At 35.3% G+C, this 27,586-nt stretch overlaps 1 protein-coding gene across 5 annotated transcripts in view; it reads left to right on the plus strand.

The window, feature by feature from the left end:
* LOC136029531 (echinoderm microtubule-associated protein-like 2) overlaps nt 1-27,586 on the plus strand; it is a 139,517-nt gene that overhangs the window by 64,208 nt on the left and 47,723 nt on the right. For all 5 annotated transcript variants that reach the window (XM_065707998.1, XM_065707997.1, XM_065707999.1 and 2 more), the window contains 4 exons: nt 4,425-4,551; nt 13,924-14,021; nt 18,839-18,953; nt 20,756-20,827. In XM_065707998.1, coding sequence (XP_065564070.1) covers nt 4,425-4,551; nt 13,924-14,021; nt 18,839-18,953; nt 20,756-20,827 — 412 coding nt within the window. The remainder of the gene's footprint in view (nt 1-4,424; nt 4,552-13,923; nt 14,022-18,838; nt 18,954-20,755; nt 20,828-27,586) is intronic.

Consider the following 27,586-nt stretch of genomic DNA (forward strand, 5'->3'; position numbering starts at 1 on the left):
TCTTCCTCCCAAGATATACACATGCTTGTTTAGATAGTCAAATATGTAATCCTGATTGGCCTGAGTACAGAGAAAACCAAATTTACGATCGTAAATCGTCAGTGGCGTTATTTTGTCAAAATGCAGGAAGAGGGGAGAAGGGTCCGAAGTCAAGTGAAAATGACAGTGAAAAAGGAAAAATAAGCCATATAGTGACACAAAGGCAAAAGTATACTAAAGAAAACAGATCTGTTTATGTGGATGCTTTGATTATGTTTGTCTATTTTAGTTTTGACAAGATTTTTAAAGAAGGTAAATTTCACCTGAGGGGGACTGAGGTCTGAGCCCCCCCCCTGTCCCATTGCAAATTAAGCCCCTGTAAATCATCCTGAACCCTTTTCACTGAGGGTCAGTGAAGTCACCCAAGAGGGTTGAGTGCTTTACCTACCTCTTTAATTAGTGAAGATAAATCTTCTGAATTGCACAATAAAAGGATGCAAAAACCGGATCATTCTAATTTAATGCTGCGAAAATCCTTAAAAGGTGACACACTTCTAGACAAAAATTCAATAAGCGTCTTTGAGACTGACCGCTACCGCTCACTGATAGATCCAGGGAACCGGTGCACCGCCCCTCAAATTTTTTTGTGGCGCCCTCTTTCCCTGTTTTTTAGAATAAATTTTGTCAGTTTGGTCAATTACTGACACCTTTTCCACATTGGCCTCTCAAGATTTCGCTCATTGGCATCTTTGTCACATTCCTCCCCCACCCCCAAGATTTTGCTCTAGATCCGCCCCTGCCTCCGCTTAAGACTAAAAACACCTCCTCGAGACCATAAATTCAATATTGAAATCTACCGTACCTGCACTCTGAACAGATACGTTGCAACTGGTATCAGTGAACGCTGCCTAAAATTATGGCCCCAAGCTATGGATAAAGATACCTAAACTAATACTCGAAGAGTCTTTTTCAAGAAGAACTGGCGGAACTTGGCAATAACGACCTCTACTCTGTAGGAAGGTGTGGCTTCTAGGGCTTGGCCACAGATGGTCTGCAAAGTGACTTGACTTTACAGAGTAACTGGCAGCAGATTCCGTGGCACAGTTTAAAGAAGTTTTCTGGATACTTGATGCAGAGCGAGGTTGTAACGTTTGATTCCCGCCGTTTGTACGAAATAATAAATTAATGGATATTTGGTAAATATTAGGGCTGGCAAAGTCGCTTTATTCATTCTAGAAAAGTCACGTTCAACCATTCGTGCACACAGTTTGAACCTTTAAGCAGATGTTTTGCTAGCTAACTTGAATATAGTAGTTTAGCTTTGATAGCGGAAATGAATTTCCCATTTTGATGCTAAGATAACAGTAGTGATTACAAGTTTCTTTTTATGTTTGGGGATGTGACTCTTAAGTCAAACACTAACATGTTGCAACTAAAAGCGCAATAGCTTCAAGTGTCGTTAATTGAATCTAAAAGAATATTGCTTGTTAAGACATGTGAAAGCTGAATAATGAAGCATTGTTAAATATTAGGTGTGGCAAAACCCAAAACTGAATGAATCAGAGGTTTGCACACATATAATTTACCGTATGCTTGAAAAATGGGCTCTGAATTATGGATAGATCCTTGTGCAAGGTGAATACATGGCAGTGATGTAGGTAATCACAATCGCAGAAGTGGATTTCCGTGTACATTTTTTCATCTCCCCATCCCCTGGTATTTGCTGTACCCTTCTAAATAAATTCTCAAAAACGGACCAGGCCGCTATTTATTTTTCTTAAAATCCAATTATTTTTTTTTTCATAGTTTTCACATTGTTTTGGCTTTTGCTTTGGATTTTGTGGCTGCTATGAAAGATAGTCCATTGCAACGAGAGATGCTACGTCTTATCTAGTACATCCACTTGATTTTAAATTCAGATTTGGATAATCTGGTGCTCAGTAATATGCTGTTACAAATTTGTAAATACGAAAGATCAATTAGCATGTACTAAGATTTTTTGCAATAGGGTAAGACTTTAATTTTACCCCACGTCATTTTTTGCATTTTTCTTTTATCTCCAGATTTCAGAAAATAGCCCAGGAATCAAATAAATCAAGATTGTTATCAAAATCTTGCGCATGTTAATTCCTCTTTCATGATTCTAGGGAGCATAAAAAGTACTATTAAAGAGAAAAAGAAAGATTACTATGCTTTACCTCCGCGTTTAAATTTCTTTGGTTTAAATTTTCGACATGAATTCTCACGTTTTCAAAAACCAACTACATATTCCTTAAGCGTATGACAGAAAGAAAAGTCGAATAACCCTGGGTATATTCAGTGTGAATATTGCAAGTTCATTCCTATTTACCTCAAATTTAATACGAATAAACTGTGAACCTGGAACGGTTTATTATCTAATGCCTACCAAAAGGGTTCATATTCCCTACGTAAGGGCTTATTTTTTCCTGCACAAGGAATCTTATACATCCTACTCATTTGACTGGCCATTTATCTCCTTTCCCCCAAATTTGCTGATGATTGTACAGAAGTTAGAGATACTAGATAGTCGTATTCACAAAAGTTTAATACAAAATACACTACGAAGTTAATTTTCGGTCGTTGCATCTGTTCACTCTGACGTGGAACGCAAAATTTAACCTTTATTAAATGTTATTAGCTTTTTGTCTTACCGGGAGCGCGCTCCCTGTTGTACCCGTTGATGAATGGGTGCCCATAAGGGGGGCAGGGGGGCTTCAGTCCCTCCGTGGCTGAATGACTCTGCCTTGTATTTGTATCAATTAAAAAAATTTTTTTTCCACAAAACAAGTTTTTCAAAGAAAAGTAAAGAGCTCCATTAAGCCAAAAATGGACAGAAATAAAGTCAAATAAGTGCAAAAGCGTAAAACTACCACAAATCACTATCATTAAATAAATGAAACTCAAAACGAGCAGAAATTAGAATAATTAGCCGAGTCAAACTCAAAACGAGCAAAAATTAACATTAGTAGGGCTTACCGTGGATTGTCAGTTTAGTATACACATACTGATATTTATTTCTTAAAGTCTTAATTTTTTTTGTTTGTTTAAGTAAAAAAGTGAAAACATTTAAAATGTATTTTGTTTTCAGTAAAGCGCAAATTTCAATTTCAAATTTTCAGTAAACATGATGGTTTATTGTAATATCTGTCTTGAAATATTGCTTTGTCATCTTTTCGAAAGTCCACATGCTCATAATTTGTTTCGATTTTGTTCAACGTCCACCTAAATATTCCTTATATTGGGTTACTGAAGACATCGTTTAAAATTGTGTGTAAAATTACTAACCCAAATCATACATCCAAAATTTATATACGGCGCAATCAAAGAATAATAAAATAGAACTAAAGTATCAGAAGGTAAAAATATTGAAAATTTCTTAAAATCTCAAGGCCACTCGCTACCTTGTACGCAACTACATCAGCGTGTCTTCTCCAGCAGAGGTTCTGATCAAGAATGAATTCTAGGTACCGCACTTCCTCAACCCGCTTCAATAAACAATCATTTATTGCTATTTCATTGCGAAGATATGGATATACACCAGTCCGGTTAAGCAGAATATAATTACCCTTTGGCGCGTTAATGCTAAGCCAATGCCTACAAACTCACTCAACCCTTGCAGAGCTCTGTTTGCTTTCTAATCCAGTTCTTCAAGGGTCTTCACTGCCACAACAAGTGCTGTATGGTTGGCGAAAGATGTCATAGACGCACTAGGAATATTGAACCGCACACTATCGACATACACTAAATACAATAGGGGTCCTAATATGTAACCATGAGGAATTCCATATGGAACAGAAAAAACCTTGGAAAATTCTCTCCTAGATTTACCCTCACTGACCTACCATTTAAATACAAACTAAACCAATCCAAACATCTCTCTTTTACACCCAAATCTCTTAATCTATCCAATAAAATACTGAAATCAACGGTATTAATTTTTTTTAATCTGTACGAATACTACTACAATACTCACGCTTTTTTAAAGCTAAATTAACATTTTTAGATTTTGTACAGCATACGAAGTCGAATGACCCTTTCAGAATCTGAACTGGCCATCATACAATGCTTGCAGGCTCGTGAGGTTATCATAAAGTCTTTCATGGATGTTTTCATAAACTTTCGAAAACACTAACAAAATAGAAAAAGACATCCACTTCGATATATCCATTTGAGTATCCCCTTTGTAGAGAGGGGGAATCTTTGCGGTTTTCAATGAGTTAGAGAAAATTTCCTTCTCCATTGATAAATTTAATATTTATCGTACTTGAAGACAGATGATTCATAAGGCAACGTAAAATCTGATCTTCGAAGAGAAATAATCAAAAACCAGCTTTGAACCGGCTTGAACTCTTCTTTGCCTTATTTGTTTAGTTTGGAATTTTTTTCATCATATGATTTTAATTTATGTATTTATCCTTTTCTAGCTCCAGTATTGCACAGCAGCAGTATCTTACGCGAATCACGAACTAGATTAAATTCTCAAGATGTCCGAAACGGAGAGCCAACGCCTGATAGGAAAAGTAGACGGCCACACAGTACCATTATTACAAAGTAGGTAACATAGATCTATGGAAGATCTTTGAATGACTTTATTTGAATAGCTTTTTCACGGACTTTTACTTGTCTTGTAGTTGGGTTTGATCAAACATTTCGTGGTAACGAACTGTAGTAAGGAAGTAACCAAAACGCTAAAAAATGGAATTTTGATACCAATAGCTACATCAAAAGAATCGCATTTTAATGCTGATTTTAAATATACAAGTTTCATCAAGTTTAGTCTTACCCATCAAAAGTTACAAGCCTGAGAAAATTTGCGTTTTTTTAGAAAATAGGGGGAAACACCCCCTGAAAGTCATAGAATTTTAACGAAAATCATACCATCAGATTCAAAATATCAGAGAACCCTACTGTAGAAGTTTCAAGCTCTTATCTAAAAAAAGTGGAATTTTGTATTTTTTTGCCAGAAGGCAGATCACGGATGCGTGTTTATTTGTTTGTTTGTTTTTTTGTTTTTTTTCCCAGGGGTGATCGTATCGACCCAATTGTCCTAGAATGTTGTGAGAGGGCTCATTCTTACGGAAATGAAAAGTTCTAGTGCCCTTTTCAAGTGACCAAAAAAATTGGAGGGCACCTAGGCCCCCTCCCACGCTAATTATTTTCCCAAAGCCAACGGATCAAAATTCTGAGATAGCCATTTTATTCAGCGTAGTCGAAAAACCTTATAAATATGTCTTTGGGGACGACTTACTCCCCCACAGTCCCCATGGGAGGGACAACAAGTTACAAACTTTGACCAGTGCTTACATATAGTAATGGTTATTGGGAAGTGTACAGGCGTTTTCAGGAGGATTTTATTTGCTTGGGGGAGGGGTTGAGAAGAGGGGGATATGCTGGGGGAACTTTCCATCGAGAATTTGTCATGGGAGAAGAAAATTTCCATGAAGGGAGCGCAGGATTTACTAGCATTATTAAAAAAAAAAAAAAAAAAAAACAATGAAAAAATATATATGAAATTTTTTTTCAGCTGGAAGTTAGGAGCAGCATTAAAACTTAAAACAAACAGAAATTATTACCCATATGAGGGACTCACCTCCTCCTAATACCTCGCTCTTTACGCTAAAGTATTATCAGTAATTTCAACTATTTATTCGACGGCTTTTGTGATTCAGGGGTCATTCTTAATGAATTGGGACAAAATTTAAGCTTTAGTGTAAAGAGCGAGGTACTGACGAGGGGGCGAACTCCCTCATATATGTAATAAAAACATGAGAATACAAAAGTTCTTTACGTAAGCTGATTTATAAGTTACGTAAATCTTTTACTAATAAAAAGATTCGTAGAAAATTAAAAGTTCTAGTTGCCTTTTTAATTAAAAAAAAAAAATCGGAGGGCAACTAGGCTTCCTCCCTCGCTCTTTTTTTCTCAAAATCATTAATCAAAATTATGAGAAAGCCATTTAGCCAAAAAAAAAAAAAAAAAAAAAAAAAAAATGCAAATTTCGTTTTAATTATTCCTCTGCGGAGAGCCAAAATCAGAACATGCATTGATTCAAAAACGTTCAGAAATAAAAAAAAAACAAGTTTTTTTTAACTGAAAGTAAGGAGCGAAATTAAAACTTAAAACGAACAGAAATTACTTCGTATATGAAAGGGGCTGCTTCCTCATCAACGCCCCGCTCTTTACGCTAAAGTTTTTTTTACTGTTTTTAAAAAGAAGAATTGAGAGAAAGAGTCAAACTTTAGCGTAGAGAGCGGGGCGTTGATGAGGAAGCAGCCCTTTCATACACGAAGTAATTTCTGTTCGTTTTAAGCTTTAATGTCGCTCCTTACTTTCAGTTAAAAAAAAACTTGTTTTTTTTTATTTAATTCAAGAAGAAGCTGATGATGATAAAGAGTAATCATTTTGAGTGCGTGCACAGATACATTAAGAGGTTTGTTGGAGAGAAAGTCTTTGCTCTAAATAATGTTTTAAATTTGATTTTACGTAATGAGACTAATATTACGAAAAAATATATCACGCTTTATTGTATTTAATTAAATAAGATAAAAAAACAATTTTCTCTAACTGCAAGTAAGGAGCGACATTAAAACTTAAAACGAACAGAAATTATTCCATATATGAAAGGAGTTGTCCCCTCTACAAAACCCCGCTCTTTACGCTAAATTTTGACTCTTTGTCACAACTCTACTTTTTAAACAATAAAGAACTTTAGCGTAAAGAACGAGGCGTTGAGGAAAGGACAACCCCTATCACATACGGATAATTTCTGTTCGTTTTAAATTTTAATCTCGCTCCTGGCTTGCAGTTAGAAAAAATTGTTTGTTTTTTTTTTATTTAATTTTCTGGATGTTTTTAAATTAATGCATGTTTTGATTTTGGCTTACCGCACATGAACAATTTAAACGAAATTTGGAGGAGGCCTAGTTGCCCTCCAATTGCAACTTAAAAAGGCAACTAGAACTTTTTAGATTTTTTTATGTACGTCTTTATTAGTAATAAATATACGTAAATTACAAATTAACTTACGTAACGAACTTCTATATTTTTATTAAATATATGAGGGGGTTTGTCCCCTCGTCAATACCTCGCTCTTTACACTAAAGCTTAAATTTTGTGCCAATTCTTTAAGAATGACCCCATAATCACAAAGGTTGTAGAATAACTAGTAGAAATTACTAGAAGTACTTTAGCGTAAAGAGCGAGGTATTTAGGAGGAGATGAACCTCTCATATGCGTAATAATTTCTGTTCGTTTTAAGTTTTAATACTGCTCCTTACTTTCAGTTGAAAAACTTTTTCATATTTATATTTTCATTGTTTTTTTTTTAAATAATGCTAGAAAATACGGCACCCCCTTCATGGAATTTGTCTTCCCCCATGACAAATTCCTCCAAGTAAAGATCCTTCCACCTACCTCCCTCCCCTTAACCCCCCTCCCTTCTACCAAAAATTCCCCCTGAAAACGTCTGTACACTTCCCAATAACCATTACTGTATGGAAACACTGGTCAAATTTAGTAACTTTCAGCCACCCCCCCCTGGGAACTGGGGGGAGCAAGTCGTCCGCAAAGACATGTCATTATGTTTTCGACTATGCTGAACAAAATGGCTATCTCAAAATTTTGATCTGTTGACTTTGAGAAAAAAATGAGTGTTGGAGGGGGCCTAGGTGCCCTCCAAATTTTTGGTCACTTAAAAAGGGCTCTAGAACTTCTAATTTCCATTAGAATGAGCCCTCTTGCGACATTCTAGGACCACTGGGTCGATACGATCACCCCTGAAAAAAAAACACGCACCCGTGATCAGTCTTCTGGCAAAAAATACGAAGTTCCACATTTTTGTAGATATATATTCAAAATCAGCATAAAGTCCAATTCTTTTGATGCATTTATTAGTATCAAACTTCCGGTTTTTAGACTCTCGTTTACTATTGAGCCAGATTGCTCCTTACTACAGTACGTTACCACGAACTGTTTGACTATATTTATTCATTTCTAGTTTATTTTCTTTGATATTATTTCATTACGTTTCATTCATATTTATGTAATATAGCCTGTTTTTGGCTATATTTTTTTGTGAATTCACAATTCCAGTTTTTTTAACTCTTGTAACCTAATCGTTTTTTTTGGCTCTGGGTATTTACCAAGTGACATATACCGATCGCAAATTCTGTCAGTCTGTCTGTCGGTCTGTCTGTCACTGTTTTGCTAGTTTAGTACTTCCAGATAAGCTAGGACGGTGAAATTTGGCAAGTGAATCAGGGACCAGACCAGATTCAATTAAAAATAGTCGTTTCTCCGATTCGACCATCTGGGGGAGGATTGGGGGATGGTTAATTCGAAAAAAAAAAGAGGTACTTTTAACTTACCAATGGGTGATCCGATCATAATGAAATTGGACGTTTGGAAGGATATCGTGTCTCTAAATTCTTATTTTAAATCCCGAACGGATCTGGTTATATTGTGGGGAGTTTGAGAAGGAAACCTAAATCTTGGAAAACGCTTAGATTGGATGGATTGGGATGAAACTTGGTGAGAAAAACAAGCACAAGTCCTAGATACGTGACTGACATAACCGGAACGGATCCGCTCTCTTTGGGGGAGTTGGGGGAGGGTTAATTCTGAAAAATTAGAAAAATGAGGTATATTTAAATTAAGAAGGAGTGATCGGATCTTAATGAAATATCATATTTAGAAGAACCTTGTAACTCAGATCTTTTATTACCGGATCCAGTGTCAATGGGTGGAGCGGAAAACTCGGAAAACGCTAAGAGTGGAGAGATCAAGATGAAACTTGGTGGGAAGAATAAGCACAATTCCAAGGTATGTGACTGATATAACCGGACTGGATCCGCTCTCTTTGGGGGAGTTAAGGGGGGGGGGGTAATTTGGGAAAATTAGAAAAAATGACGTATTTGTAACTTACGAACGGGTGGTTAGATCTTAATGAAATCTGGTATTTAGAAAGATCTTGTGCTTCAGAGCTATTATTTTAAATCCCGATCAGATCTGGTGACATTGGGGGGAGTTGAAGGGGGAAACTGGAAATCTTGGAAAACGTGAAAATTGAGGTATATTTATCTTACGAATGGGTGATCGGATTTTAATGAAACTTGACATATAGAAAGATATTATCTCTCAGATGCTCCGGTTTGAATTCAAGTCGGATCTTGGTACAGTGGGGGTTGGAGGGGGGAAACATAAATCTTGGAAACCGGAAATCTTGGAAAACGCTTAGAGTGGAGAGATCAGGGTGAAACTTGATGGGAAGAATAAGCACAAGTTCTACATACGTGATTGACATAATTGGAACGGATCCGCTCTCTTTGGGGGAGTTGGGGGGGGGGAGATTTCCAGTGCTTTGGTGAGTTGGGTCCTTCTGGACGTGCTAGGAAGGTGAAAATTGGTAGACAAGTCTGGGACCTGCACAAATTGACTTGATAACAGTCGTTTCCCCGATTAGACAATCTGGGGTGCTGAAGGGAGAGGAAAAATTGAAAAAAATGAGTTACTTTTAACTTACGAATGGGTGATGGGATCTTAATAAAATCTAATTATTAGAAGGATCGCGTGTCCCAGAGCTCTTATTTCAAATCCTGACCGTATCCGGTTATATTGAAGGATTAGAAGGGGAAAACAGGAGATCTTGGAAAATGCTTAGAGTGGAGAGATCGGGATGGAACTTGGTGGGAAGAAGAAACACAAGTCCTAGATACATGATTGACATGGCCGGACTGAATCCGCTCTCTTTGGGGGGGGTTGGGGGGGCTATTAATTCGGAGAAATTAGAAAAATGGAGGTATTTTTAACTTAAGAAAAGGTGACCGGATCGAAATGAAATTTGATATTTAGAAGAAACTAATGTCTTAGCGCTCAAATTTTAAATCCCAACCAGATCTGGGGACATTGGGGGGAGATGGAGGGGGAAACCGGAAATCTTGTAAAACGCTTAGAGTGGAGAGATCGGGATGAAACTTAGTGGGTAGAATAAGCAAATGTCGTAGATACGTGATTGACGTAATCGGACTAGGTCAATTGCTTTGGCGAGTTCGGTGCTTCTGGACGTGCTAGGACGATGAATGTTGGTACGCGTGTCAGAGACCTGCAAAAATGCAATTGATAAAGTCGTTTTCCCCGGTTTGACTATGGGGGGGGGTCTGAAGAGAGAAGAAAAGGTAGAAAAAATGAGGTATATTTTCAGCTTACGTGTGGGTAATCGGATCTTAATGAATTTTGATATTTAGAAGGACCTTGTGTCTCAGAGCTCTTATTTTGAATCCCGATCGGCATTAAGCCTCTGATTTTCCGTTTAAATCAATCTATTGATTCTTAGAATTTTGCTAGAGCTCATGTCATATGAGTTCTTGGCTCTTCCGACCTCGTCACAAGTGCCATCTGAGCTCTTAGCTCTTGTTTGTGGTTTCAGGGTTATTTGTAATATATATATATATATATATATATATATATATATATATATATATATATATATATATATATATATATATATATATAAATATGTATATATATATATATATATATATATATATATATATATATATATATATATATATATATATATATATATATATATATATATATATATATATATATATATATATATATATATATATATATATATATATATATATATATATATATATATATATATATATATATATGACCTCAAGTTGACCTGAAAAATAAACTAAATATCATTTCCAGAATATTCAATCTATGCTGTTTTACAACCTGGATGCACTTAAACTCTTTTAATTTATTTAAATTGTAGGAGTAGAAGTAGTTATAGTAGCAGCCCCGAAAGTTTCGACTTCATACCCCCAGTGTTGATATTAGTAGTATTAGCAGTGTAATAGTAATAGCAGTACTAGCAGTAATAATATTACCACATTGGCTGTTGGCCAGTAGAAAATCCCTCTCATCAATTCTTAGAAGCTTCAACTTAATACAATCAGCTATTGCTATGACATTGCTGATGTGTTCTTTGATAACCTGTTTTATACTGTACTTTTTGAAACTTTCACCTCAATGCTTTTAGCCTTACAAGTAGTTGTAATAGAAATAAGAGGAGCATTAGTAGTAGTAAATTGTGGCGGTAACAGTATTATTAGCAGTATTGTGCACATATTGCCTTTTGGTCAGATGATCTTCCCATTGAAGCATTCCCTGAAAGTTCCAACTTAATACCCAAACCTATTATTGAGAAACGCTTTTTTGATAACATGCATGCACATAGCGTCTTTTGATTTAGTTCGAATTTCCTTTCAGTATTGTAAATTGAGTAGTGTGGTAGAAGTAGTAGTGGTAGCTGTAGTTTAGGTAGTATGCATATATTGCCTTTTTGATCATCTCCCTTATCACTTCATTAATTCTCCAGATTAATATACTCAGTTAATCATGAGTTACGCTTTTTCGACAATCCTTATACACATAACGCCTTTTGATTTAGTTCGATACTCCCCTCAAAATTCTTTGAAAGGCTCACCTGAATGTTCTTCGTCTTCTTGAAAAGTAAAGTTCGAACAAGCATACTTTTCTCAGTAACATACACTATAAGTAAGCAATGAGTGAAATGCCTAACTTAGAGCTCTTGCCATAAAAATTGTGGGGAGGTTGACATCCCCTAAGATATAGTTACTGGAGTTTTCAACAATACTGAACAAAATAGCCCTCCTAAAATTTTGATCGAATGCGTTTTGGGGAATGATAGGTTGAGGGGGGGGGGACTGATTGCCCTTCATTCACTATTGACTCTTAAAAAGCAATCAAATGAACTCCATCCGATACATAGTTTATACGACCACCCGTTCCATAAGAACCTTATATGCCCCTGGACATAACTTACAACCCTCGCCCCTAGGCTTTAGGGGGTTGTGTCCGACCTGTAGGCATTGTTATGTGATTTTTGAAATATAAGTAGCAAAATGGCTATCTCACTGTTTCAATTTAGTGCATTTCGGGAAAAGAGGATGTCAGAAGGGGTCAAGCTGCTCTCCATAACTTTTGACTCTTAAATGGGAACTAGAACTAGACATTTCCAATCAAATGAACTTCTTCTAAAGTTCGCACGACCTCCCCTTCCAAACAAACCTTATGTGTCCCTGGGACATAACTTGCAACCGTTACCCCAGACTTTGGGGGATTCTATCAATCCCAAAGGCTTTTTATATGATCTTTTGACTACTTTTGGACAAATGGCTATATCAAAATTTCCATTTGATGTATTCGAGGAAAATACGACGTGGGGGAGGGGGCTGTCTACCCTTCGATCACTTTGACTCCTAAAAAGAGCACTGGAACTTCTGATTTACAATACAATGAGCCCCTTCCAAAATTTATATGATCATCCTTTTCATAAAAACCTTATATACCCTTGTGGCATAACTTGCAACCCTCGCGCTGAGGGGTGTGTGTGTGTGGGGGAGTGTCATCCTCAAAGACATAATTTCCAGACCTTTCAACTACGCTGAACCAAACGCCTTTTGATTGGATGTGTTTGGAGAAATGATGACCGTGGTGCGGAGGGGGTCTTGTTGCCCTCCAATAAGTTTTGACTATTAAAAAGGTTACTAGCCGTCTCAATTTCTAATCGAATAAGCTCTTTTCGAAGTTTCCACGAAAAAAAATGGTCATCCCAAACTTTCTATCGAATGTATTCGGGGAGAATACGACGGGGGGGGGGGGTTGGGTGGTTGTCATCCTCAAAGACATAATTTTCAGACCTATCAACCACGTTGAACAAAATGGTTATCTAAAAATTTTGGTTAGATGTGCTTCGGGAAATGACGGGCTAGGGGGGAGGGGAGCTTATTGCCTTCAAATCACTTTTCACTATTAAAAAGGAAACTAGCCCTTACAATTTTCAATCGAGTGAGCCCTTTTTGAAGTATTTACGCCAACAAATAGCCATCCCAAAATTTCTATCAGATGCATTTTGAGACAAGGCGACGTGAGTGTTTGTTCGTTTGTGGGGGTTGGGGGGGAGTTATAGCCCACCGATCGCTTTGACGTAAAAATGGCACTAGAACTTCTGATTACCTATCCAACAAGCCCACTCCGAAGCTTAAACGACTACCCTTTCTATAAAAACCTTATATGCCCATGAGGCTTAACATACAACCCTTGCCCTGAGGGCTGTGTGTGTGTGTGTAGGGGGGGATATCATCTTCAAAGACATAATTTCCTGACCTTTCAACTATGCTGAACAAAATGGTTATCTCTAAATTTCGATTGGATGTGTTTTGGTAAATGAGGGAAGTGGGGGGGGGACTGGTGACTCTCCGATCATTTTTGACTGTTAAAAAGGACACTGACCCTCTCAATTTCCGATTAATTGAACTGATTTTGAAATGTCTACAATAACTCCTTCTATACGGATTGCCCTGGTCTAAAACAAACAAAAAAAAAAAATCGTGCGCACATCGCACTTTACTTAAGCAGCGCTGTTGTGCTGCCTATTATTGGGTTGTATCTACCGCTGCAACCATGAAATGAAGACGATAACGCAATGATGACATTCTTAATACAGTGAATTGTAGGAGAAAACTAGTTGAATATTTTTCAATTAGAAAAATATAGAATATTAGAATATTTTCGCCATATACACAATGGTCATCATCTGCAAAACAAAAAAGTAAAATAGAGGTAAAATTCAAACTGCGATGAGAAAACCGTGAAAATTAGATTTCAAACAATATATAAAACAGTCTTAACATCATTGCAAAGCGCAATTTCAACTAGAAGAGGCCTAGAGTTCAGCTTGAGTCCTAACTTAGTTTATTCCTGTTAAGAAATGCTGAATTTATGTTAATATGATACGTTTATTATTGAAAGTTTGCAATGTTTACTATTTATCCTTACCCTTTAAACACAAAGTTAGTTTTGCTTAATTTGGATTTTAATTTTTAGGCGAAGCAGTCATCAGTCAACTGGGTCCTTATTCGACAACGACAATTGTCCCATTCATTACAAACCTATCACATCACCTAAGAAACAAATGTCAAGTTGTAAGTTATTTCAGGTCAAACGTTGTTTTTTTCCTAACCCTTGGTTCCCACGTGCAGATCCCTTATGCAATTAATAATAATCCTATATGCCTATAATTAGCTATATAATTAATTATTTAATATATAATTAATTAGCCTATAATTAACCTTATGCAGTTAATACTAATTTTGCAATAGATTTTGTTGCATTTTCATGCAACACAATGATGTGTTCGTATGTGCTCTCAAGTGTGACAGTCTTAACACCCTTCTGCCATTTTTATGAATAAAGTGAACTTTTCAGCTTAACAACAACAGCGTTTCTTATGAATCTAAAAAAAATTAGATGGAAAAAGTTATTCTTGCTGCAAAGTACTTTATTTAATAAAAAAAGGAAATTCAAAACGAACGCCAAATATCGAAATAAATGTTTCCTCTGAATATTGCACCTCAAAAGCCTTTTTGAGACGAAATATTGAACACAAATTGTGGTACTTATGCAAATTGCGTCAGAGACGTGTGAGGTGGAAAGTAAAAGCAATATAAATCCTCGGAGTACTTCAAGAATTAAATCCTGAGGTCATGTACATTCAAACCAGAAAATTAAATAGTTAGATACACATCGGTGTGCTCAACGCTACTTCCTATCCTTGGGGTGGTATTTTTTCGAGGAGAGGGAGCGACATCAAGGTTGTTGACCCATTGTAACCGAAAATTGAACGTGCTTAAAAAAGAAATGGCTAATGAGAAAAATTGCCATTTGTGCCTGATTACTATACTTAAATATTACTTTAAATGATAACTTCTACTTTAAATTAAATTTTTCTTGATATTTTGTTACAGAAACTGTAATAGCTTTAAGAATTCAATGCGCAACCACCTCAGAAAGTTGCAAAATGGTGCAAATATACCCGATCTGGCAGAACTGACTAGGAGTTCAAGAGCTTAATTTTAAAGAGAAAGGCCAAGTGTTCGCGTTACTCAGTAAAAATACAAAAGTTAATCGAAATATCACAATTAGTTGTATATATTTTTTTGCTTTTGTGTTTTTTTTATTTGTGCTTTATATTGAACCAAACACAAAATAACTAAAAGGGGCACAGAAGGTACATTTTTCTTCTTTTTTTTTAAATTAGGCCTAGTATTTCATTCTGAAATACTAGGGACTATTTTGTAGTCTTTAAAAATCAGGTTAAAAATTAAGTAATCCGCCTTTTCTTCAGTCTTTTATTTGAAGTCTAGAATTTAATAAATTGGAATGAAGCTTGTTTTGATTTTTTTTTTTTTTAGTTCTGGGGCCGGCGCCAATGCGCTTCACTTTTTAATAAACCTATTATAAAGTGCTTGAATTTCATGTCTGATCACCATCCCTTACTCTTTGGGACAGAGCTGTCAATTCATGAAAGCGTTGGGGAGGGGGGGTTATCGTTTTTAAAAAAAAAATAAAGCTACATAAAAGCTATTTTTCAAAATCTAGGGGTTGAGATGTTGCTTTTGTATTTTTCTTAACGAAAATTTCTAGAAATTACAGTGCAAAACCTAGGAGTCACTCCCCATCCCTCCACACAAAGGGTAACCCTGGTTTGGGGGCAAAGGTTTCATATTTGTCCATCAGTTTCGATTTTTGACTATATTAACCAGCTACTCATAAAAAAAAGAGCTGTACTAAACTTGTGCTATAGAAACTAATTTTTGCAGTTTCTTCAGACAATTGTCTATGCTTATATTACTAAGTCTAATTTTCTGTCATTACATCACTTATGACTCATAAATGTGTTACGTATCGATTTTGAAACGTTCCTTGGGGTCTTGTGAACTTCACACATTAATCATGCATATTTCAAAAGATAAGGTGGCAGCACAATACGGTATTGACAATACAATATCTGTTTTAGTTAGTTTGAATGTATTGAATGGCTAAGTTTTAAATCACCCTCACAATGTTTACGCCACAATTTTTTTTCGGCTGTTTTATCGTCTAAAAAAAAATGCTGGATTTTCAATTGTAATTGTTCTGTTTGTAGTTTTTATAGTTTTTATGTTTCTTAGAGTTTATTTGTTTTGTTTAAAACGGGTTTGAAGGCTGCGTTTTTGGTCTTCTGGTTATTAAGATTTTTTTCGCATTGCGGTCGATATGGGTAGGAATGTCTCGATACGGCGGGGAATGTCATTTTCTTGGGAAATCGTCATTTTTAGTCCGAGTGAACATCGTTGCTGTCACGCTTAAATGTTGTCTTCAACATTTTGCTGTTTCAGGGATAATTGCTAAAACATGTTTGCCAAACTGTTGGCAAAGGGAGGATCAGCAGAGGAAGTTTGATCTGGAGAATCAAAGTTTAGTTGAACATGCATATATATATACATATATACACACACACACATATATATATATATATATATATATATATATATATATATATATATATATATATATATATATATATATATATATATATATATATATATATATATATATATATATATATATATACTCGGCACGCTGCAGGCTTCTATATATGGATTCTCGTTGGCACTTGCGTTCTAGCTACAGACGTGAGCCTCTTCTTTATGTCATGACGGCAACACATGGTTCTTACGATCATCCTGGGAAAAATATGAATTATTTTGATGGTGTAATATATATTATAATTATTAATCGTTTAATTTATTTAAAAAAAGAAATCACTCAAACAATAAGACGTTTCGTTGCTAGTTGTCAGGGCCCTCCTTCCACACTTAGTTATATGTTCTTCGTTCATTTTCAGGTGGTAGCAGAACTTTTAAGCTACGTTTTCTTTTCACACGAGAAAAATACAAAGTATAACATTCCATGGTTAAAAACTGGAGTAATAAGGTCGACGCCAACAAATCAAAATGTTTGCCCTTGCAACTTATGTACAGTCATGGCAAATGCGGGTCTAAGGGGAAATTGATGTTGTTGAACAGTACATCCAAGTTGACCTTTACTAGAGCCCACTGTAACTCGAGAAATGTGAACTTCTTTTCTTGATTTTTCCCCAGTAATTATATTCGCCTAAATTATGTTGTTACAAAATTCAGTAGCAGTAAGGCAGGTCCATTACACATTCCTTCTGAAATATTTAAGTTACGCAAAAGCATAACTGTTGTATTTCTCTTTATTTTCAAGTAATGCGGTGGTAAATCTGCTGTTTCAATTGAACTTAGGATTTCTGGAGTAAATGCAAGAAGAATTCTGGAGTAAATCGTTTTTCTTTATATTTTACAGAATCGTAACTTTTATTCGATTTGTATTCTCCTGGAAGGCGTCGACAATTTTCGTATTTATTTTACTAACTTTGTTGCTGATTGAAGCTAAAACAACTCGATCCTTCATTAATTGGAAACTATGCTTTGACAAACATTCTCCAAATACTTCCTCAATTAAATTATCACTTAGAATTACGTCTTTCGTTAATTAAATTTCATTATGCTCATTTTTCGGACGATTTCCATTTCCCAGTTCAAGGATGTACTTTTCAAATGCTTCCTGCTCAGGATCAACCCGCATGTTGTTCTCAAAGGAAACATGTTTGAAATTCTTCCAAAGGTTACTTTTTTTTTTATTGATAAATAGAGTGTTTCACTGCGGTTGCTTCGGAGCAGAACTGGTGAACACTGTCGGAAATTACCCCGAGCAACTAAAATTTTCCCACCTAACGGCAAATTTGGATTTGCCATGGACCACAACAACTGATCCATATTTTGTAAGCCATACTTGGGGAGCATGGGTACTTCGTCAAGTAGGAAAACATCTACTTGAGCTTATTCTAAACCTCTGCTTGTACCAGGTCTTATACAGGAAACAGAGTCTGAGGAAAGTGGAACTCTCAAGCCGAAGGTCTTGTCTGTTGCTAGTCCAAATGGCAATAAAGTTGCTGCTATTCCTGTATAAGCTATGCATTGTACTTTTTCATTTTTTCGATACGAAAAAACCAGATCTTAAGGAAATTTGATATTTAGAAGGGTCTTGCGCTTTGAAGCTCTAATTTTAAATTCCGACCAGATCCTGTGACATTGGAGGGAGTTGCAGGGGGAAACCGGAATTCTTGGAAAACGTTAAAATTGGGGTATTTTTATTTTACGAATAGGTGATCGGATTTTAATGATATTTGATATTTAGAAGGAATTCATGTCTCAGAGCTCTTATTTCAAATCTCGACCAGATCTTTTGACATTGGGGGAGTTGGAGGGGGAAATCTTGGAAAACACTTGGAGTGGAGGAATCGGGATGAAGCTTGGTGGATAGAATAAGCAAATGTCCTTGATACGTGATAGACGGAATCGTACTGCATTCGCTCTCTTTGGGGGAGTTGAGGGGAGGGGTTCAGTGATTTGGTGAGTTTGGTGCTACTGGACGTGCTAGGACGATGAAAATTGGTAGGCGTGTCAGGGAGCTGCAAAAATTGACTTGATAAAGTCGTTTTCCCAGATTCGACCATCTGGGGGGCTAAAAGAAGAGGAAAAATGAAATTTTTTTTAGTTATTTATAACATACGAGTGGGTGATCGGATCTTAATGAATTTTGATATTTAGAAGGACATCGTGACTCAGAGCTCTTATTTAAAGTCCTGACCTGCATTAAGCCTCTTATTTTCCTTTTAAATCAATCTATTAATTCATAGAATTTTGCTAGAGCTCATACCATATGATCTCTTGGCTCTTAACTCTTCTTGCCTCGTTACAAGTGCCATATGAGCTCTTAGCTCTTGTTCTCTAATTTGTGAGAGTATTTCCGCCTATTTGTAAGTTTATAATTTTTTTTGTTCTATTGATTCTGGAATGTATTTTTTTTTTCTAAATGTGATTTTTTATTTTAGTATCATCAAGAGCTTACGACTTTCAATCGCCTACGAGTGCCTCAATGCATAAAAGGTGGTCCTCCTCATCGGATTTTTCAGCTCAGGGAATTATGGGGTCGTCAAATTCTTTAAAGTGAGAATCCAATCTTTTTTGTTATTTTTTTTTTTTATTTCGTCAATAATGGACTCAGTTTTCCTCTGTCAAACCTAGTATATGCACAGAATTCGATTTTGATTTAGGGATGGACATAGTCCAATTCAGAAGGTGAAATTTTACTTTCTGGTGTAGTTACTGAGATGCAAGCTTGTATCTGTAAGGAGTACAAACAAATTTCGGTGGTTTTTCAGAGTCAAAACCTAGTACAGACATGCTAGAAGTATAAAAAGTAGCATTTAATTCCAGCATAAAACATAGTGTCAAAAGATGGAAAGAAAACGGACTTCAGGAAATTTATTGATGAAGTTTCTCATTTTGATCTATTTCTAGTTCAAATACGAAAAAAAAAGAATTTTTATTTTTTGATTTTCTTGAAATCTTGATAACGCAGAATCTAGCAGAAGACAACTGGTGTGTGGTGTTCCGAAAAATTGCATATTTCAAAAATGAGAAAAACATATTTTTTCTGGGTTTTTCTCAAAACCTGAAGACGCAGTAATTCAAATAGCTGTACACAAAAAAAAAAAAAAAAAATATATATATATTTTGCAATTTTCTCAATAACTTGAAGAATGCAGATGTTAGGTTTTGGCAGAAGACAATTGGGCTGCAGCAATTCAAATAGTTCAACGCTAAAAAGAAAAATATATATTGTGGTAGTCTCAAAAACTTGAAAAATGCAGATAATAGGAAACAAATAGGCTGCACTAAATGAAAAAGCTGTGTGATCCAACAATCAAAAAATCCTCTATATTGTGTTTTTTTTTCTGGGGCCTCAGAAGACGTAAACTAAGTTTTGCAGGAATGTTTGTTAATAAGACTGGGAATATATTGTTTAGCCTTCAAAATCAAGCAAGAATAATCCTGATAACAAAAGCCCCTAATGTTAGTTGGTGCCGCTTTTGAGAAAAGTAGATATAATAAAAAAAAAAAACAAAAAAAAAAAAAAAAAAAAAACTGGGAACGTCGAATTATCAAAAAACCAAATAAAAATGAGATAATTGGTTGAACTAACTCTGCATATTTTATTTAATGAGTAGTGACGCAAGAATCTTGCACATTGCTCTGCTGCACTCAAGAAACATGCTGAGTTATAGTTAAGTCTCTAAACGTTCAAATATTAAAATAGCTTTGAAAAACTAATAAAATATCCGTTCCATATTAAAATAACCTAGATCTTTCTTAAGAATTATCAAACGTAAGCAGTCCAGTCATACAAGATGGCATGTTTTTTCTCAAATTATATATATATATATATATATATATATATATATATATATATATATATATATATATATATATATATATATATATATACATATATATATATATATATATATATATATATATATATATATATATATATATATATATATATATATATATATATATATATATATATATATATATATATATATATATATATATATATATATATATATAGATGCATGTATATATGTGTGTGTTACAGAAATATTTTATGTTACATAAAAAAATTATCGCAATGGGAGGGGCACTGTTAACCCCCCTCCTTTTACCACTAATAGGAAGGCGTAGACCAAAAATATTCCTGAGAATCAAGAAGGAATTGGGTGTAAATTTCTACCCGCTCCCCCTCCCCAAAATTCTTTCTATAATTGTCTGAAGGCTCAGTGGGTGTTTGAATATTTGGGCGTCAAAATGCACTCTTTGGGGCATCTGGTGGGTATATATATCAATCTTATTTAATTTAGATACAAAAAATGTCATTAAATTTAATTTCTTTTGATTTGTTCTAGGCGACTTGGATCAACAAATTCTGGGTCACTGACTAACCTGACTAAGTGGAGTTCTGGAATGCAGAAGCCGGGGTATGTTTTTATTTTCTAAATACATTATTATAGTTTATAAAAAGTCTTATGTTGCTGTTAAGCGTGGTTTTAACAGATTTATTTGGTGATTGTAATTGACATATGTTTTATCGAAGAGCTATTTTGAATTGTAGAGCATGTTGATAAAACATGGAATATTCTTGTCATTTCTTTTGTCAAATTTGTCATTTCTTCAATTTTTCTGACGAAAATACAAAAAAGAGAGGTTTTTATTTTAAAGTGAAAATATCTCCAAAAAAGATACTAAGGGGAACGAATAATTTAGGGTGCCCTGCCCTTAAAGTGACACCACTGCAGTCAACTGTCTTTCTCTTTAATAAAATCTGTGTGAAATGAAAATTTTACGAATAAAGATATTTTGGTGCTGAAGGCAGGTTTCTACCTATGTGCCACAGTGTCCCAGACGGAGCCTTCTTGTCAATTTTGTTTTGGCAAAAGGGGGTTAAACATTTCCTCATTAAGGATGACTTATGCCCAAAAACTTGTTCTCTTTTTTTTGGATATATGTCATGAATATCCTTAAATTATATACGATTTTCTTTGGTGTTGGTGGGGGGGGGGGGCTGTTTTCCTTTGACGTTATATGGACCAACAATGGCTTCTTCTAAACTGAACTTGTTGCTTTGAGGATGTCCGTCAACACAATTCAATCCCTTTGTCATATGATAACATATCAATTTATTTCAACACTAGAGCCACAATGGTCATGTATGAAGCAAAAAATTAAGGTAAAAAATCTTAAAAAGAAAAAGACTTCGAAAAAATCGAGTCTGAAATTAATTTTTCTATTCCGAATACTAGTATATCCAAGTGTTTGAAGAGAGCCTTGAATTTTCGTCAGCAGACCCTTCAGACTCGAGTATTTTCTCTTATTCGGTTGAGTTTTTTTTTCCAAGAATTTGGACAGTATCGCTCTTCTGAATATAAAATGGATAACGCTAAAGATCTTCCAAAGCCATTACTGGCGCTTAGGGTGTCAATTTGAAATTTCGGCTACTGGTTCTTTTTTGAAGGGACAAGTAGCAAACCTTTCGCCCAACCTTGCTGCAGCCAATATCGTTGCCTGATCCTCTAATTATCAAGCAGGGCATCAATTCGCAGCGCTAGCACAGTCAAGGCCACATCCGGGGAGTTGTTAGGGAGTTTTATCCCCTTCCCCCATGTTTGTCAAATTCGTAAAAACGGAACAAAAATGAATATTAACAAATTTGTGATGCACTTTTAAAATTCCTCTGAATGTAAACATACTATATCTGAGAGAGAACTCTTTGAAACTTCCTGTACAGCCCCAAAGAAATCGGAAAAATATTGACACTGAATATCATGCAACACTGCTCGTTCTAAGACTTAAGTACACTTCACTGACTGCCAAAGTTTCATATACTCTCATCTAAAAGCTTTAGTTTTTTAATATTGATGAATGCTTTTAAGGCTGAGAAGGGTGAGTGTCATAAAATACGTACTAAGAAAGAGAAAAAAAGAGACAAATAGGCAGCTTTCTTTAGTTTTTGCCTTATCCTCGAGAAAATAATTGCCTCACGGTCCCCCTCGTCTCAAAGCAAAATTAAGTGACGTCTTAGTGCTTAAGGGAGATTTTCCTTCAGTTTGTAGGATGTTTTATTCAATTGGATAAGAAGTGAAATTGCTAACGGAAAAACGGAAAAAAACGCATTTTGGAAAAAATGAGAAATTTCTAAGGGTCCTAGGAACCGAAAAATATAGGAGAAAACGGATTGAACCGATCAATAGACCTTTCTTTGTGTAAGTCAGTGGGATATAAACCTGATTTTCCAAAAAAAAATGTTGTATGACGCCCGTCGGTCTACTGCAGCCGCTATATCTTCTGTCAAAAACGTTGTAATTGAGGTGTGCCCAATTGCCTTTATTAGCTTTTATTTGTTTGCTTTTTACTGGGGCTATTATATGGTATCATCAGTTTTTTTTTTTTTACCTTGCTATTCTAATTATCTATTATGCCTTAAATAATTCACAAAAGATGATAATAGTTTATTTATCCCCCACTTATTTTTGTTTAATAATTTGATGATAGTTGATAATAGTTTATTTTTTAATCTAAATAGTTTTTTAAAGATGTGTTAAGTATTAAATACTTAATAAAGAATATTTACTTATTTTACTGTTGCCAAGGGTTTTAAATTTTTGTTTAGGCGCAGCTTTAAATGCTAGTACTTAAGGTATATCTTCCCGCTGAATTAGACAATTTTACGACAAGCCCACATTTGTAAGGTGCACCAAAAAGACAAAACACTTATATTATTGAATTTCAGACCTATCCACTCACCGAGTTATGATTATGATGTTATTTCCTCTTTTTCTTACAGACTCATCTGAATTTACTTAAAAAACAGGAAAATTCCCGTTTTTCCAATGATCCTCGGCCAAATTTCAATATATTTTTTAATCTTAAAAAAATGCATCCAAATTGGAAAAAAATTATATTGGCAAAGGGTAAAGCTGAGTCTTAGCTATCGAATGATAGGAAAATTGTCATCTTTAGCTTAAACATTAAAATGTTGGCCTGCAAAAAAAATAGATAAATAAATAACACAGTTTGACCAAATAGTTACAAAGATAACGAAAAATATAAAGATAAAAATTTAACCAAAAATTTACAAAGGGAACAAAATAGAAAACCTCAAACTAAAAATAGTAAACCTTAAAGAAGAATTTCAACTTTAGGCCTACTTTTAAGAATTTATTTAAGAATTTTTATAACACATGAGAATTTTAAATTTATATACACTTGAGATTATGGAATTTCAAAAATATTTGTTGGTATTCAGGGGCTCAATTGTTGCTCATGGTTACACTATTTTGAAAGACTCATCCTTTTCCATTATCGACATTTATATATAGCCAGCACCAATATTGTCCTTTTGATTGGAGCTTTTTTGTTGTTGCTACTAGTCAACAAAGGACGAACCTTTCACTGAATTCTTTGAAAGTAGTTTAAACCTAAATATGGCAGTGCGTCCAAGGATTCATGCTATGAGAAGACTAAAAGTTTCGTAAGTAATATTTCTAGGAAGTTGACTTTCTAAATGTCTGTTAAAACTGTAAGCGTATTGGGTTTGATTAGTAAAAGGACTGGGATATTTATAGATGTTGAAAATCTACTCTGAAATGGTGCTAATAGAAAGAAATGTATGTTGTTTTCTAAAACTGGAAAAGTTTTTTCTCTTTCTTTTTTTTTCGGCCGTAAGACTTTTACGTTTTTTTGCTTTTTTACGCCTTCTGTCAGTGATGCTCAAAGCTCTGTGTGACTTTCCTTTCTACAATCATGGTATATTACTGTAACTACTACTAACAACAACTCCCGGCAGCACCAAGCCGCCTGGGGTCTACCCAGTTACGCACGCTCTCCCTCCATCCTAATCTATTCAAAGCCTCTTTACACCCTCCAAGGAAGTTCCCATTTCTCTAAAATCTTTTCTTACATCCTCCCGCCCCATTTGAGGGTGACAATCATGGTATCGTCACATTAATCTGTTAAATATTGCCCTCAGGCATACGATTCGTCGATGTTGTGGATAATAGGGGGGGGGGGGGTTGTCGTCAATTTTATGAATATATTAACGTAAAATTTTACCATTGTCAATCGAAAGATATTAACAGTGACATAGGGTCTGTAATCTAAATACCTTTCTCTCTTTTTTATGGCTCTTGGTATTAACCAAGTGACATATAGCAATCGCAAGTTCTGTCGGTCTGTCTGTCTGTCTGTCTGTCGGTCCCGGTTTTGCTACTTTAGGCACTTCCAGGTAAGCTAGGACGATGAAATTTGGCAGGCGTATCAGGGACCGGACGAGATAGAATTAGAAATAGCCGTTTTCCTGATTTGACCACCTGGGGGTTTGGGGTGGGGGGCCCGTTAATTCGGAAAAAATAGACAAATTGAAGTATTTTTAACTTACGAACGGTTGATCAGATCTTAATAAAATTTGATGTTTGGAAGGATATCGTGTCTCAGAGCTGTTATTTTAAATCCCGACCGGATCTGGTGACATTGGGGGGGGGGGAGAAGCAAAATCTTGGAAAACACTAAGAGTGGAGGGATCGGGATGTAACTTGGTGGAAAAATAAGCACAAGTCCTAGATACATGATTGAAATTCGTATTTTTATCTTACGAATAGGTGATAGGATCTTAATGAAATTTGATATTTAGAAGGAATTCATGTCTCAGATCTTATTTCAAATCCCGACCAGATCTTTTGACATTGGGAGGGGTTGGAGGGGGAAATCTTTGAAAACACTTGGAGTGGAGGAATCGGATGAAGCTTGGTGGATAGAATAAGCAAATGTCCTTGATACGTGATTGACGTAACCGTACTGGATTCGCTCTCTTTGGGGGAGTTGGAGGGAGGGGTTCAGTGATTTGGCGATTTTGGTGCTTCTGGACGTGCTAGGACGATGAAAATTGGTAGGTGTGTCAGGGAGTTGCACAAATTGACTTGATAAAGTCGTTTTCCCAGATTCGACCATCTGGGGGGCTAAAGGGAGAGGAAAAATTAGAAAAAATTAGGTATTTATAACTTACGAGTGGGTGATCGGATCTTAGTGAATTTTGATATTTAGAAGGACATCGTGACTCAGAGCTCTTATTTTAAATCCTGACCGGCATTGAGCCTCTGATTTTTCTTTTATATCAATCTATTGATTCTTAGAATTTTTTTAGAGCTCATACCATACCTCTTGGCTCTTAGCTCTTGTTCAGAATTATTTTTTTGAACAATCTGAACAATAAGTGGGTTCACTTATCTTCGAGTTTTCTTAAGTGCCACCTTGGAAAGCATGCTCGAAAACGAGCATGTTGGAGAGCCCATATATTCTTCTTCTGCTAAGTTTTTGTTGTTGTTCATGCCTCGCTTTTCAAAAGCTCCCCTCATTCTTCCTAATTCTCCAAACAGAGGGGTAAGAATAGAGACCACAAGAATGATTTTACCTGAACTGACTTTTAAGTGGTATTGTTCTACACGAGAATAATGTGTTCGCAGGCCATGATTTTTTTTTTTTTTTTTTTTTTTTTTTTTTTTTTTTTTTTTTTTTTTTTTTTTTTTTTAGAGTTTTACCGACTAGATGGATCAGGAATAGACTTTTTTACTGAATTCTTAAGTTTTCCTTTTTTGGGGGAGGGAAGGGGGTAGAATTGTTTCATTGTTTTATAATTCCAGAATTGCTTCTGTGTCACTTTTTCAGTATCTTTTTGTGTTTCCGATCTTTTGGTCATCGTGGAAGTTTCAGTGAGAGGATTAGATTAGTTGTCGTCGTAAATGATTAAGCAAAATAAAAATGATTGTATGGCAATAATACAACAAAGGCTCCAAGACCCATGTACATGGTTTGTATTTAGGATTAGACGGACATAGGCTATTTTTTTTTTTTTTTCTGTCATTGACCAAAATTTCATTGTTTATTGTTCTTTTTTTATCTCATTAGCATACTTATCATCGGTTTTTAGTCATTGCGATAACTTATGTTGTTACTTCCTTTCATTGTGTTAGGGATGTGCAATTGAAGCTGGCTGAAATTAGTCAATTTTGTATTTAAACTCATAAATATTCAATCCATTGTAAATATTTCAAATTAAATTTCAGTTACATTTCGATCGAAAAATATTGATGAACAGTAAAAAACATTAGCACACATTCCTAAAATTTTGCTTCAAGAGCATGGTATCGTTAACGTTTTAGATTTTAGCCAGTTAGTCAGTTAGATTTTAGTCAGCTGCTGATATACTTTCTTACCAAAGAAAGACAACATTTATTTATTAATCTTTTAGTCGTATCCCCTATGACAGGGGTGATTAAACCGGCTTTAGCATTAACGGCACAAGCATTGCAACGGCGTATCATTTTCTAAAAATGGCGCAGATAGTCAGGGACCTAGTCAACAAAATTCTAACAACCCAGGTTTCAACGAGCCGATGAGGGTTTATGAATTTGTCAGGGCAGAATTCGTTGCTGGATAAGGAACACTGGCGGGCAAAGTGAAAATTCTGTGTGCCTAAAAATTATATAGAAAATTGCCATCTATAACTCAGAGGGCTTGACAGACATCGTAATCAATTAGTCTTTTTAGATAGCATCCGTAGGGGGCAAAGCTTTCAGCTCCATCCAACGAGGGTACAAATGTACTCGCAAATCACTGATTGGAAAACTGATTGGGATTCCTCACGTGAACGTTGATTGCTGAGGCAACAAAATATAGGGTATTGATCGTTTTGCAACTCCTAGTTGGCTTGCTGTAACACCAAACAAACCAGAATTTGCTTTTGAATCTAGATTCATGATGGACCAACTGTTAAAGATAAGAACTAAAGTGTTACTATTCCTCTCTGCTACCGCAAAAATATACTTAAAATGAAAGATTAGATTCGTTCGGTTGCCTGCAAATAGGGTCATCTCCTAGATTAGAATCTGTTTTAATAGTCATAAATTATTATTACGATTATTCCGAATTATTATTCCAATCTTTATCAGAGGCACTGGTTATAACCAGTGCCTCGGGAGAATTATCGCTTGGGAGAATTTACGAACCATTTTTCGTTTTTGAAGGGCATTTAAGGACTATGCATTTAAGGTCTCATATGCAATTAGAGTCAGAATTAGAAATAGATGAAGAATACCAATAGTATTGAACAAAAAGGGAACAAAAAGAGAAAGAAATATGCATTGATTGAAGCTCATCATCTTTATTTCTCTTCTTCATGTGAAGTT

Source organism: Artemia franciscana, chromosome 7 (assembly GCF_032884065.1).
Source record: "Artemia franciscana chromosome 7, ASM3288406v1, whole genome shotgun sequence".
In the NCBI taxonomy this organism is placed as follows: domain Eukaryota; kingdom Metazoa; phylum Arthropoda; class Branchiopoda; order Anostraca; family Artemiidae; genus Artemia; species Artemia franciscana.